General features: G+C 41.6%; 1 protein-coding gene across 11 annotated transcripts in view; it reads right to left on the reverse strand.

Moving 5' to 3' along the window:
- Positions 1-2,268, reverse strand: part of LOC147999835 (uncharacterized) — a 53,592-nt gene extending 51,324 nt beyond the window's left edge. For 8 of the 11 annotated variants that reach the window (XR_015642582.1, XR_015642585.1, XR_015642584.1 and 5 more), the window contains exons 1-2: positions 2,113-2,191; positions 939-1,033 (exon numbers count right to left, since the gene is read on the reverse strand). Coding sequence is in view for 1 of the 11 variants with exons in the window: in XM_087593623.1 (XP_087449749.1) it covers positions 939-1,033; positions 2,113-2,211 (194 nt within the window). In the remaining 10 variants the exon portion in view is untranslated. Of the gene's footprint in view, positions 1-938; positions 1,034-2,112 lie in introns of all 11 variants that reach the window. The other 3 variants (XR_015642579.1, XR_015642580.1, XM_087593623.1) reach the window with 1 other exon arrangement.
- Between the last annotated feature and the right edge of the window lie 9,520 nt (positions 2,269-11,788).

An 11,788-nucleotide genomic window follows, 5' to 3' on the forward strand; every position in this document is an offset into this window, starting at 1 on the left:
ATGTATGTGCCCTTTATGAAACATGGAGACCACTATAAAATGTCTGTGTTACTGTGGACATATATGTGAGAGGCACAGGAACTAATACAGGGGTGCAAATCCGGTCAGTAGAGTGTTCCTGGAGAAAGTCATGGTTAACTATTAGGATAGGAATTAGCCAAAGGGCTGGGGAAAACATATGGAACCCAGACAAAATTAGAAATGTTGGGGTGGAGAGAGACACCCTCCAGCCCTTGAGGACTCTGTTGGGGAGCACTGACAGGCAGGGGGAGCATCTGCTGCTTAATGAACAAGGCAACAGAAGGTCAGAATTGTGTTTCCAAAGCCATGGTTGAGAATGCATTAAGAAGATGATGCCTTTGACCTCCGACAGTGGGTTCTGTGAACTGTTACCTCAACACTCTCAAGACCTGGGCCCTGTAGTTTCTCATGTTTTGTGTTTTTAATTCATGTTGCTCTTTCCCTGTTTGCCTCACAGTCCTGTCTTCTCCCTAGTTTTCCTTCCAGCTTGCTGTGTATTTCTGCCATCTTCCTAGAGCTGTTGTGGATTTTCTGTCATTTGGAAATACACAGTGACAAGGTCATGAACTTCTCAACCCGCCCCATGGAACCTTTCTATCCAAAAGTTAGCTTCAAAGCCTAGTTGGATGTAGTTAATGCGAAGCAAAGTCAACAAACATTTCCCTAGAGTCCTGGCACCGGAAAGCCTTTTTCTTGTCCCCTTTGCTCAACTCCCTGCTGGTCAGCAGCCTGAACTTCTACCTACCCTGCCCCACTGGCAGCTCTCTCGCCATGTCCTGGGTGATCATAGAAAGGCACAGCGGGATCCTAGGGCCTGAGAAGGTACTTAAAACACAAACTCCAACCCCAGGTCCCCTCAAGAAGCTCTCTTTCTTTTTCAACAGGGTTGTTTGCTTCCCCCCTTGAAATGTACTTACATTTGTGTTTGACACACCTGGGTTCTGCTCTGAGTAGCAACAGCCACTGGCCATATGAACCAACAAACCATCTTCTTTTGGCCTGGTTTCCTTTCCTGTCAGGTAAAAATGACAAACTCCATTTTGCCTACTTCACTGGGTTCTTTTGAAGAGGAGAAAATTACTCTATAGATCAGTCATTTCTGAAACATGTATTGATTGCTCAGCCATCTGCCAGTCTCTCGGCATAAAAGCCCTTGCTCAGCTGACATGGGTTCTGCAATAAGACAACTTCAGGCAGAGAAACCCACCTCTGGCTGGGCCAGGTTAGGTGTGTGTTTTGTTTCACTTTCCATATGTCTGACCTGGTCCCTAACAGATACTTTTACTCAACTATGAGCTATTACTCAACTATAATGAGCAGGTCTCCAAACCATAGACAAAGAGGAGATGGTCCCAGTGTGTATAGCAATCTAAGACACTTATCTAAGACTCCTAGGTCTTCTTACAGGACTGAAGTTATCCTCCCACCATGGTCTTCTAGTTCTCTCCATTTACATGGATGAACAAGAGAAAGGGGAAAGGAACTGATCTAGGAGTCAGCTTTGGGGAGAAGTAAGCATGGGGATTTGCGGTGGTTAGAAGAACCCAGTGCAAAACAGATGGGACCCAGTATAAGACATTACAGCAGTTTAAGGAAGGCTTATTTCAAAGGAGGAGCCACAAAGAGGCTGCAGCCACCTAGGATCTCACAATAGAGGTGAAGTGTGTCCCCACGTGAAAAACAAGTTGTTGTTACCTGAGATAAAAGACCCAACTTAGAAACTTAAGGAAGAAGGAACTGGAAGTCACCCAGTTTGTCAGCATCAGAGTCAGAGCTCAGTGCTATGTGGTCTTACACACAGCTTGTTGTCTCCTACACACTAGCACTATAGCCTACTTCGTCTCCAGAAATATTTCAGAGGCTTAGGATGTCAGAAGCCAGGAACAAGTCAAAAAGAATTATAGTGGTCAACACCTCAGAGAAGCCTCAAATCATTCAGGACTGTGCTCTGGTCCATTGTCTTTGATTGGCCCAACTTGGACTAGACAGGAATACATGAAAAAGATGTCACTCAGGCCCGCAGGGTGGGAAAGTTGACAGATAGAGAACTGCTCATAGTTCCTGCCCTTCCCTCTCCCTAAACCCACTTACCTTGAGAGACATCAGTTCATAGGAGCAGAAGAGGACATTTAAAACCTGTGTCCAATGCTGACCAGTCCCCAGAGGGCTCTCAGAGTGGCCTCTGCTCATTATTTATTGCTGGACTATCTCACATGACTCTCAGGCTCCATCTCTGTCACCCCAGTCAGAGTTTCACTTGGGTTGGTTATTTTTAGAACAGTGTGACCCATTGGGGATCGTTACACCCAGTTCCCTAGTTTCAGAAAAGGGCCAGGTGACTCAGGATTTCCCATACTAGTTAAGGCCACACACATCCTACCAGAGTTGATTTGAATGTCAGCTTCAGGTAGCTGGACCAAGGAACCCTCTATTGCCTCCACCTTCCTCCCTAATGGCTTCTGCAAGGTGCCTAGCTGGCCTCTGCAAAATGACCTCTTAGGCATTGTGGATGCAGGCCAATTTTACCTTAGAAGCAGGGGCAATCCCCATGAATCTTTGCAAGTTGGTCTTTGCAAACTCAGAAACAGGCTTAGAAGGTTTTGTGTCTTTATCGGCTCTTAGACACTCACAGATGTGCACGGAGCTTGAGACAACACACACTGTTGTGAAAATTAGTAGCACATGGTGTAAAGCCCTGCTTCTACCTTTCGGGACCGCATACTGAACTTCATTCACATTGGTGCCTCCTTAGAGGAAGGCATTAGAAATGATTAGATATGGTGCTGAGTGTTGGAGGATTCTGCCTTTGGTCAGTCTGGGATTGGCCCATTTTGCTCTGTGGAGGGTGGCTTTGTTTTTCTCCAGATGTGGTTCCAAGGACATGTGATTTATACAGGTATACATAGTGCAATATCAAGAGGGCTCCAGATGTGCACTGCACTTGCGCTCTCTCTCTCTCTCTCTCTCTCTCTCTCTCTCTCTCTCTCTCTCTCTCTGTCTCTGTCTCTGTCTTCCCCCTTTCTTTCTTATTTTACTGTTTGATTGTTTCATACATTTCTATAATGAATAGGATTTCAGGGACTCTACAATGTGTGTGTGTGTGTGTGTGTGTGTGTGTGTGTGTGTGTGTGAGTGTGAGTGTGTGTGTGTGTGTGGGGTTCATATCTCTTCAAACTAGTCCTGCACAATGAATGGTATAACAATGGATGGTAAAATTCAGGTTGCTAATCCTCAATTTTAACCTTTTGGTTATCAACATGAAATAACATGTATAAATACCATGAGGGGTTAAGAGGTCATGGAGAGAGGAAAATAAAGGACATTTTTGGATAATTACTGCCACTTTGGCAGTCTCCTCCTATAAGAAAACACATGCTTTTATTTTATTTTTTTTATAGAGCACCACAAATAATGTTAGCATCCCTCTCTTTAAGACCTTAGTATTTAATTTCTCAAGTTCTCCTATTCAAATAGGGTTGGTTTTTTTTTTTTAACATTCTGGCTATTTTTTGAGTCACTCTTCCTGTCTAACCATGTTTCTTTCAAATGCGACGTTATTTTAATTTGTCATGTTTAATTTACCAGGAACCATATTAGTTTGTTTAGTCTGCCATAGCAATGTATTTTAGCACCCTGGGTGGCTTACACAACAGGAATGTATTTCTTCGCTGTTTTGGAAGGCGGAAGTGCCAGAGCTATTATTGTCTTCTGAAGCTCTTCTCTGGTATTGCTGGGACCTATATTGACCTTCTTCGACATGCCCATCCGTCCACCACTCCTGCATGTACACAGTGGTTCCTCTTCTCCTTCAAGCCAATTGTATTGTGTCTTACCAATCTGACCTCTCTTAATCTTAACTACCTTTTAAAGTCCCTATCTTCAAGCACAGTCATAGGCTTGGGGTTAAAGCTTCGACAAACAAATACAGATAGAATTCAGCTCCTACAGAGGACTTACGTTCCCTCTCTTTTTGTGGTGGCCTTGATGTAGTAGCTAGTACTAATTTTTTGTGAGCTTATTTATTCATTAATTTAATAAATACTTGCTGAATATTTAATAAATCCCAATTACTGGAATAGGTACTGAAGATACAATGCCAAAGAAGGCAGGTAGGTTCCTGTCAGGGAATTAGGTACTGCTGGGAGAGATAGGGCCAAAATAAAACAATTACAGACTGAAAAGTACAAGAACAAAAATACACAGTACTTTGGTAGTAAATTAAGTGGCTAATGTTTTGAATAAGATTGTCAGGGAGGCTCTCTGAGGAGACAGTTCTCCTAGATTATGCAGAGAACAATTCCTTAACACAGAGTGATGGAACAGGAAGTAGCAAGTGCAAAGGTTCAGAAGTAGTAACACGCTCAACGAGTTGCTGCTGGTGACTAAGTGACCTTGTAACTCGTACATCTTTTTATGAGTATGGAATGAAATTGGCAGGAACAAGCCACACAGGGCCTCCTCAGCCTTTAGAATCTATTCTGAATGTGATGCAAAGTTTCCAAAGTAAGTGGTGTGTGTGTGTGACATTCTGTAGTGTGACAGAGTGATAGGAGGATATGGGTACCTAAGTGCCACAGGTGTCTACTGTTCATGCACTTTTATCAGGCAGGACTGGATGGGCAAAGGCTGCCCCCTGCTGTCCGTGTCCCTTTAAACTCATTTGAGGATCTAAAGTTCTCTCTCTCTCTCTCTCTCTCTCTCTCTCTCTCTCTCTCACACACACACACACACACACACACACACACACACATACACACATTTAAAATCTGGATTCTGTTTACATTTGTCTTTTTGAACTTGGCTTTTGGCTTAGTTCACTTAATATGATCACTTAGTTCATTTTCCTACAAATGACACAATTTCATTCTTCTTTTATGGTTGAATAAAACTCCACTGTGTAGATGTGCAACTTTCTCTTTTATCCGGCAGGTTTGTCAATGAACAGAGAGGTTGACTCCATGTCTAGCTTATTGTGGATATTGTAGGAGTACACGTGGGTGTTCAGGTGTGAATAGTGTAGTAACACACATAGATGTGCAGGTGTGAATAATGTAGTAATACCCACGAATGTGCAGATTTCGATAGTGTCGGGATACACATGGATGTGCAGGTATCAACAGTATAGTAATACACATGGATGTGCAGGTGTGACTAGTGTTGGAGTACACGTGGATGTGCAGTGTGGGTAGTGTAGGGATACACATGGATGTGCAGGTGTGGATAGTACAGTAATACATATGAATGTGCAAGTGGGGATAGTAGAGTAATACACATTGATGTTCAGGTGTCAATAGTACAGTAATACATATGGACAAGCAAGTGTCAATACTGTAGGAATACACATGGATGTGCAGTTGTGGAGAGTATAGAAATATACATGGATGTGATGTATGTGCAGGTATTTCTATAGTTCGCTGATTTGTATTTCCTCTGGTATATAGTCAGGAATGGGATAGCCGGATCATGTGTTGATTCTGTTGTTAGCTTGCGGACTCTCCACAAGTTCCTGTACTAGTGTACATGCCCATTAACAGTCTGTATGTGTTCCCGCCCAAGTCCTGACAACACGAAGTGCCAAAATCCTCCAATCATGTTTCCAAATACACACAAATATTTTCCTTAATGAGAAAAATGGGCAGAAAGGCACTTTGAGCCAGTTGGATGAGTATTTTCTGGGAAGCAAGTTAAAAATGACATAAAATGATTTTTTAAGAGCAATTTTTTTCTGAAAGATTATATGTGCTCCTAACAGAAACAATATTCAGGAAATAGAGAAGAGAAAAAGAAGCACCAACAACTATTCTAGAACTTGCTATTTAAGATGAAAAGTGTAAGTTAATGCATGATGAACACTGCTTTGGCAACTGTGCACATGTGTCATCTGAAATACATTCAGTGTAAACCCTTCTGTAGTTAAAATATTACAGTTTAAAAGTTGTTTTAATTTTAAATGCATGGATTGTCTCAGTGCTATAAAACATGGGCCAGCAAATCACTTTTATAATGGGTCAGAGAGCAAATGTTTAAGGTTCGTCCTGTGGGATAAAACATCTTGGTCCCAACCTATGCTTCTCTGCACTTGCAGCGTGAAAGCATTCGGAGACAGAGTGTAAGCGAGACAGTGCTGGGTTCTAGTGTTCAGTTATCAGGAAGGGGCGGTGCACCAGGTCTGGCCCACAGCAGGAAGGGGCGGTGCACCAGGTCTGGCCCACAGCAGGAAGGTGCGGTGCACCAGGTCTGGCCCACAGCAGGAAGGGGCGGTGCACCAGGTCTGCCTGAGGCACAGATACAGGAGAGTCGCCATGTGTTTCCTTCTCCACATTTTATCTGTCGTTTTCACTTCGTTGGGGTTTGTGGCCTATGTTTAATATGGCCATTGTGTCCATACAGGATCCCCTTAGTTGTGACATTAAAGGTACACCATTTTCCACAGAGTTCTGCCTTCGTGAGTTCCTTATTAAATCCTCTTTTTCTTCAAATAAGGCTGTCAGGGAGTTTTAAGTTGCCTTTGTTTTGAAAAGAGATCAAGGGACGTTTATTTCCCCAGCTTCCTCATATCAAAGAGCAGCCTTTTATCTCTGGTCTCTATAACACCTTTGACTGACATAGAAGTACTCTAGTCTTGCTACCTTGTCTCTGGGCATTGCCAAAGCCAAGGAATCTCTTGAAAATACCTGGTTTCTCCCTCTAGTGGCTGATTTGTGTGTTTCTGAAAGTTTTATCTGGATTCTTCTTTTTCCCCTCCATCTTCTTATCCCCACTCCCTTTTTATTGAAATCAGACTTTTCCTCACATAGTAAATCCTGATTACAGTTTTAGCTGCCTTTTCCTCTCCCATCTTCCTAGCTCCTGTCCCATCCAGATCCACCCCCTTTCTGTCTCTAATTAGAAAACAAAGAGGCTTCTAGGGGATAATCATTAAGAAAAAGAAAATCGAACACATCAAAATAGGGCAAAACAAACAATCAAATAAACAAACAGAAAAGATCCCAACAAAGGCATAAGAAACAGATATAAAGACAGAGACCCACTCATTCACACACTCAGGAATTCCAAAAAAATAACCCCACTAAACTGAAAGCTATAATATATACACAAAGGACCTGTGGAGTAAATAGGGAAAAAATAAAGATAAAAATAAAATAAGATAAAATTTCATTCAATAAATAAATGAAATCCTGTTACAACATTATGAGACAAGGAACCTGCAAAGTTGCCATTGAGGTTGTTTTCATTTAATCATCTACTGCTGGGCCTGGGGTCAACCCTGAAGAGTAGGTTGGTTTCCCCGTGGAGACTCCCTTGGGGAAAATCAAATTTTCATTTGCACGTGGTTATCAGTTGGAGAGAGCTTTGGGTTAGGGATAGGGCATGTGTCCGTTTCTCTCAGCTCTAGGACCCTATCTAGTGCAGACTAAAAGCCTTGCCATTACTCCTGAATCTGAATTCTACGAATAATGGCTTTGCCAATTGTCCTACTGGTCAACCTCAGGTCCTGGGCAATCTCAGAATGGCTGTGTTGAAGCACACATTCAATCAGGATTTCACTCATTCAGGTTTCCTCCACTTCCTACAGGCATGATGCTTTATTACAGAAACCTAAGCATGACCTTTTTCTCCATCTTAGCCTTTTTGACTGGGGTAAGAAGAAATCTCGAGTAGTTTTGATTTGCATTTCCTTAATTGCTAATAATATTGGACATTTTAAAAAGACATTTCTTAGTAATTTTTTATTTCTTTTCAGAATTCTGTTCAGATCTATAGCCCACTTAAGTTTTAAAAATTTTTTTGATAGGGTTGTTTCTTGATTATATATATTATATAATATTTCTGGATATTAATCATCTTATGGGTAGCTAGTAAAGATTCTCTCACACTACATGGATTTCTTCTTTATTTGATTGTTTCCATAGTTGTGAAGAATCATTTTATTTTGAGTTTCCATTTGTTAAATGTCAGCGTTAATTCCTGAGCAAACTGAGGCCTATTCAGAAAGTCCCCTCCTACACCTGTATGTTGTAAGTACTGCCAGTGTTTTCTTCTAGAAATTTCACACTGAGTCCTTATTTTTGTGCAAGGCAGGGAAACTAGACATGGGTCTGATTTCACTCTTGTACATTGGACTTTCCATTTTCCCAGCACTGTTGATGGAAGATGCTGTCTTCCCTTCTGTGTGTGTTTTTGGTCTCTTTTTCAAGTGGCCACTTGCTGTAGTTGTGCACACTCATTTGAATCTTGGTAAGGGTTCATTTAACCAGGGGATTTCTCAGTTCTGATCATCCTACAAGAGTTTTCAGCTGGTGTTGTAAGTTTTGGTTTTTTTTTTGTTTGTTTGTTTGTTTGTTGTTGTTTTTTTTGCTTTTGTGGGTTGTTTGTTTGTTTTGTTTTCCAGTACTGGAGACTGAGGCAAGCACTCTTCCACTGAGTCACAGGTACATGGGTATTCTTTTAAGCCATCGGTGAACCCCATTTTTCTTCCCAGGGTATTTTCTTAGGTTGTGTCTTTGAATTCCCTCTTGGCTTGTCTTACAGTCTACTACATGCACCAAGGGTCCTCACACATTTTTTTCTCTGTATCTTTTATCTTGGCTTTAGTCACTCTGTCTTCCCTTTTTTTCTGTCATTGTCCCCATCAGTATTTCCATGGTGCCTTTCTTAAATCTCACCTTTCATTCCTTTGTCATTTATCAGCTGTTGCATTTGAAATAATTTTTGTGGCTTTTTCAAAATATTTTTCTTAAATAGGCAGTCTTTTCTTTCATGATAGTCTGTGTTTTATAATTTTCTCAGAGGTCCTGCTTAGATTCATATTTTATGTGTATGGATGTTTAGCCCACATGGATGTGTATGCCTCACTGCATGTCTGTTTTTCATGGAGGTCAGAAGAAAATATTGAATCCCCTGGGGTGGAATTACATATCGTTGTGAATTGTATAGGTGCTGAGAACTGAACCCAGGTCCTCTGCATGAGCAAGAAATGCTTTTACCCACTGAGCATCTCTCCAGTCATGGATTAATAGTTCAATGAATTTCTCTCTGTAGTGAAGGTTTTATAAAGAAACTTGATTTCACATTTGGTTTTTCTTTGCTTACTGAGAGAAATTCCCCCACCTCTTCTTGATAAGTCACTCATGCTTTTAGTAGTCAATTTGCATACTTTTATAAATTCTATTTTGTATGTTCTTGACTAACGAGGTGTAGCTTTACTCATAGTGTTTCAATAAGGGTGTAGATGACCCTACTTGGTTATATCTCTCTTCTTCTGGACCTATTTTTTCTTTCCTTTATTGAGATGCTGAGTTGACTACTGAGAGTGGTTTTTTATATGGTTTTTATTATTAACATTAATTTGAATTCTTCATATTTTGTTGACAAACTCTTCTGTTGAGATATGGGCTGGCCTGAGAGGCTTTATTAATTACACCAGAGTCTATTTCTTTTCGTAGTTACCAAATCTTAAAAACTGGCTTAAATTGTATCCCCTTCTTTTGCAGCTGATGACTTACCTTTAAAAATATCTTTTTTATCAGGCATGGGAGATATTTCTGTGATTTTAATACACTCTTCTGTCCTTACATGGAGGTTAATTATTGAAGCAAGAGTCTGGCACAGCTTTGGAAGAATTGAGTTATGAAAACAAACAAACAAACAAAAAAGACCAGATTTTTTTTTTTTTAATTCCTCTTCTCTTTGCATTCTAAGTTTTAGATGATGGGACAGTAGGGGCCGCTCAACCATTAAAAACAATCAAAATGCATGAACAATTTAATTGAATAAGGGCACTGCCGTTTTCAGGCCATTAGAGGGCAGATCTTGCTAATTTTAATAGCAGTATTCACTACTGTCAAAGGAATCTTACAGGAACTCATATAACTGTCTGCAAAGTGTGTAAAAGCTACAGAATAGAAGGGAAATGAGACTGGGTTATCTGGCCAGCAGGGACTGCTCACTGGTAAAAGGGTTCATGTTTCTTTCTTGCCTTCTGTGTCCTCCCAGGGAAGAGGTGACTTTTGTCAATCTTCTAGCCATGTTGTCACTATTTGGAAACTGTCAATCCAAGTCCTTACTTATCCATGTTACTTTATCCAGCTACAGAAAAGTGAACTGACAGGACATGAGGCAAGTTTCTGCTGACCTGCTCATTAAAGATGGAGACCTCGGATGGAGACCACTTCCATGGCTCCCAGGCTCACACACACCTGTCCAGGTCATGGAGTATTTACTGCTCACATTGTGTTTTCCAGACTGAGGTCACAACTGAGAGGAAGAAATAAATGAAAATTTCTCCCTTTGGAGCCAATTCCATTCTGAATAATTATTCTGGACAGAGTCTCTTTTGTTCGCAATATAAGGATTTTTTTTCAATGAAGAGTCTATAACCTTCTGTTGCCAGCAGCAATATGGTGGTGCCATTGCTAGAGTCAAGTTTCCTCCTGTTACTCACTCACATCTCCCTTACATTGTTCTTCAGTCTCTTTAGCAGCTGAAACTTTGCCTTCCCTCACTTAGAGTGCCTCAGCCTCAACTCTTCGCTGACACATTTAATAGTCATTTAAGATACTAGCCATAGTCATTGATCTTGAAGAAAATCTTATGAAGGATATCTTATGAGGATAAGAAAAAGATGGTCAGGAAATGGCCAGAGAATGGATGGAAATTAGCCAGGAGATGGTCAGAAGATTGTCAGGAGATAGCCCAGAGTGTGCCAGGAGATAGCCCAGAGATGGCCAGGAGATCACACTCTAGAGTAAAAGGTGATCAATGACAGCCAGAGGAGATTTGTTACAGGGTGGAACTATGACAATTCTCAGGACTGATAAGAAAGAGGACTTCCTCCACAGATCATGGGCATTATAGAACAGACAAAATCAAGCACAGGGCCTCAGACAGCGTCCAGAGGCTATTGGTTAGGGAGATCTTAAATGCCAAGGGACCTTGAGAATTATGGCTACATAGCGTTAGGGACTTCCTGATTGGCTTCCCATGGATTTATATCACCTAAAATAAGCTCAAACGATGAAGGTTAAGGGCACCTTCTCAAGAAGTCCACAGGACTGTGGCTGCATGGTGTGCTGCTTGGTAGTTTGACAGCTTGACACAAACCTAGAAATCACTGTGAAAAGGGAATCTTACTCGAGAAAATATTTCCATGAAGTGGTCCTGTGGCCAAGTCTGGAAGGCATTGTTTTAATTAGTGATTGAAGTGGGAGGGCCCAGCTCAATGACACTGGTGCCATCCTTGGAAAGGGGGCCTGGGTGGTCCAAAAAAGCAGACGGAGCCAGCCGTGGAGACCAAGCCACCCCTCCATGGCTTTTGCTTTCATTCCTGTCTTCAGATTCCTGTTTGGAGTTCCTGCTTGGACATCCCTTAGTGATGGCGTGTGACCTGAGAGTTGGAAGTTGAAACAAACTCTTTGCTTGCTACATACTGTACAGCTTGCTCCCAGGACCCAGGCTAGTGAAGGTGAGGGGGGGAAGAAAGGAGAAGCACATAGACAGGCACAGTGAAGCAGGCTAAGGTTCACTAATGTCCATCACCACAACCTCAGAGTGTTCATTAGGTACAGCACAGGGAAGAGTTAGCTAGTCTCAGTAGAAAGTCTATGCAAGACAGCAGGCTCAGGCTGTAAACATCAGGCAGAAGGAAGCTATAGTTGCTGGTCTTTGTGCAAGTATCAACCATTTATAAACGCTCTTGGACTCCCAAGAAAAACTGCTGAGTCTGACCATGTGGGTAACAGCTCTGTCAATAGTACTATGGTCACAG

Source organism: Rattus norvegicus, chromosome 18, assembly GCF_021556685.1.
Source record: "Rattus norvegicus strain SHRSP/BbbUtx chromosome 18, alternate assembly SHRSP_T2T, whole genome shotgun sequence".
Classification (NCBI taxonomy): Eukaryota; Metazoa; Chordata; class Mammalia; order Rodentia; family Muridae; genus Rattus; species Rattus norvegicus.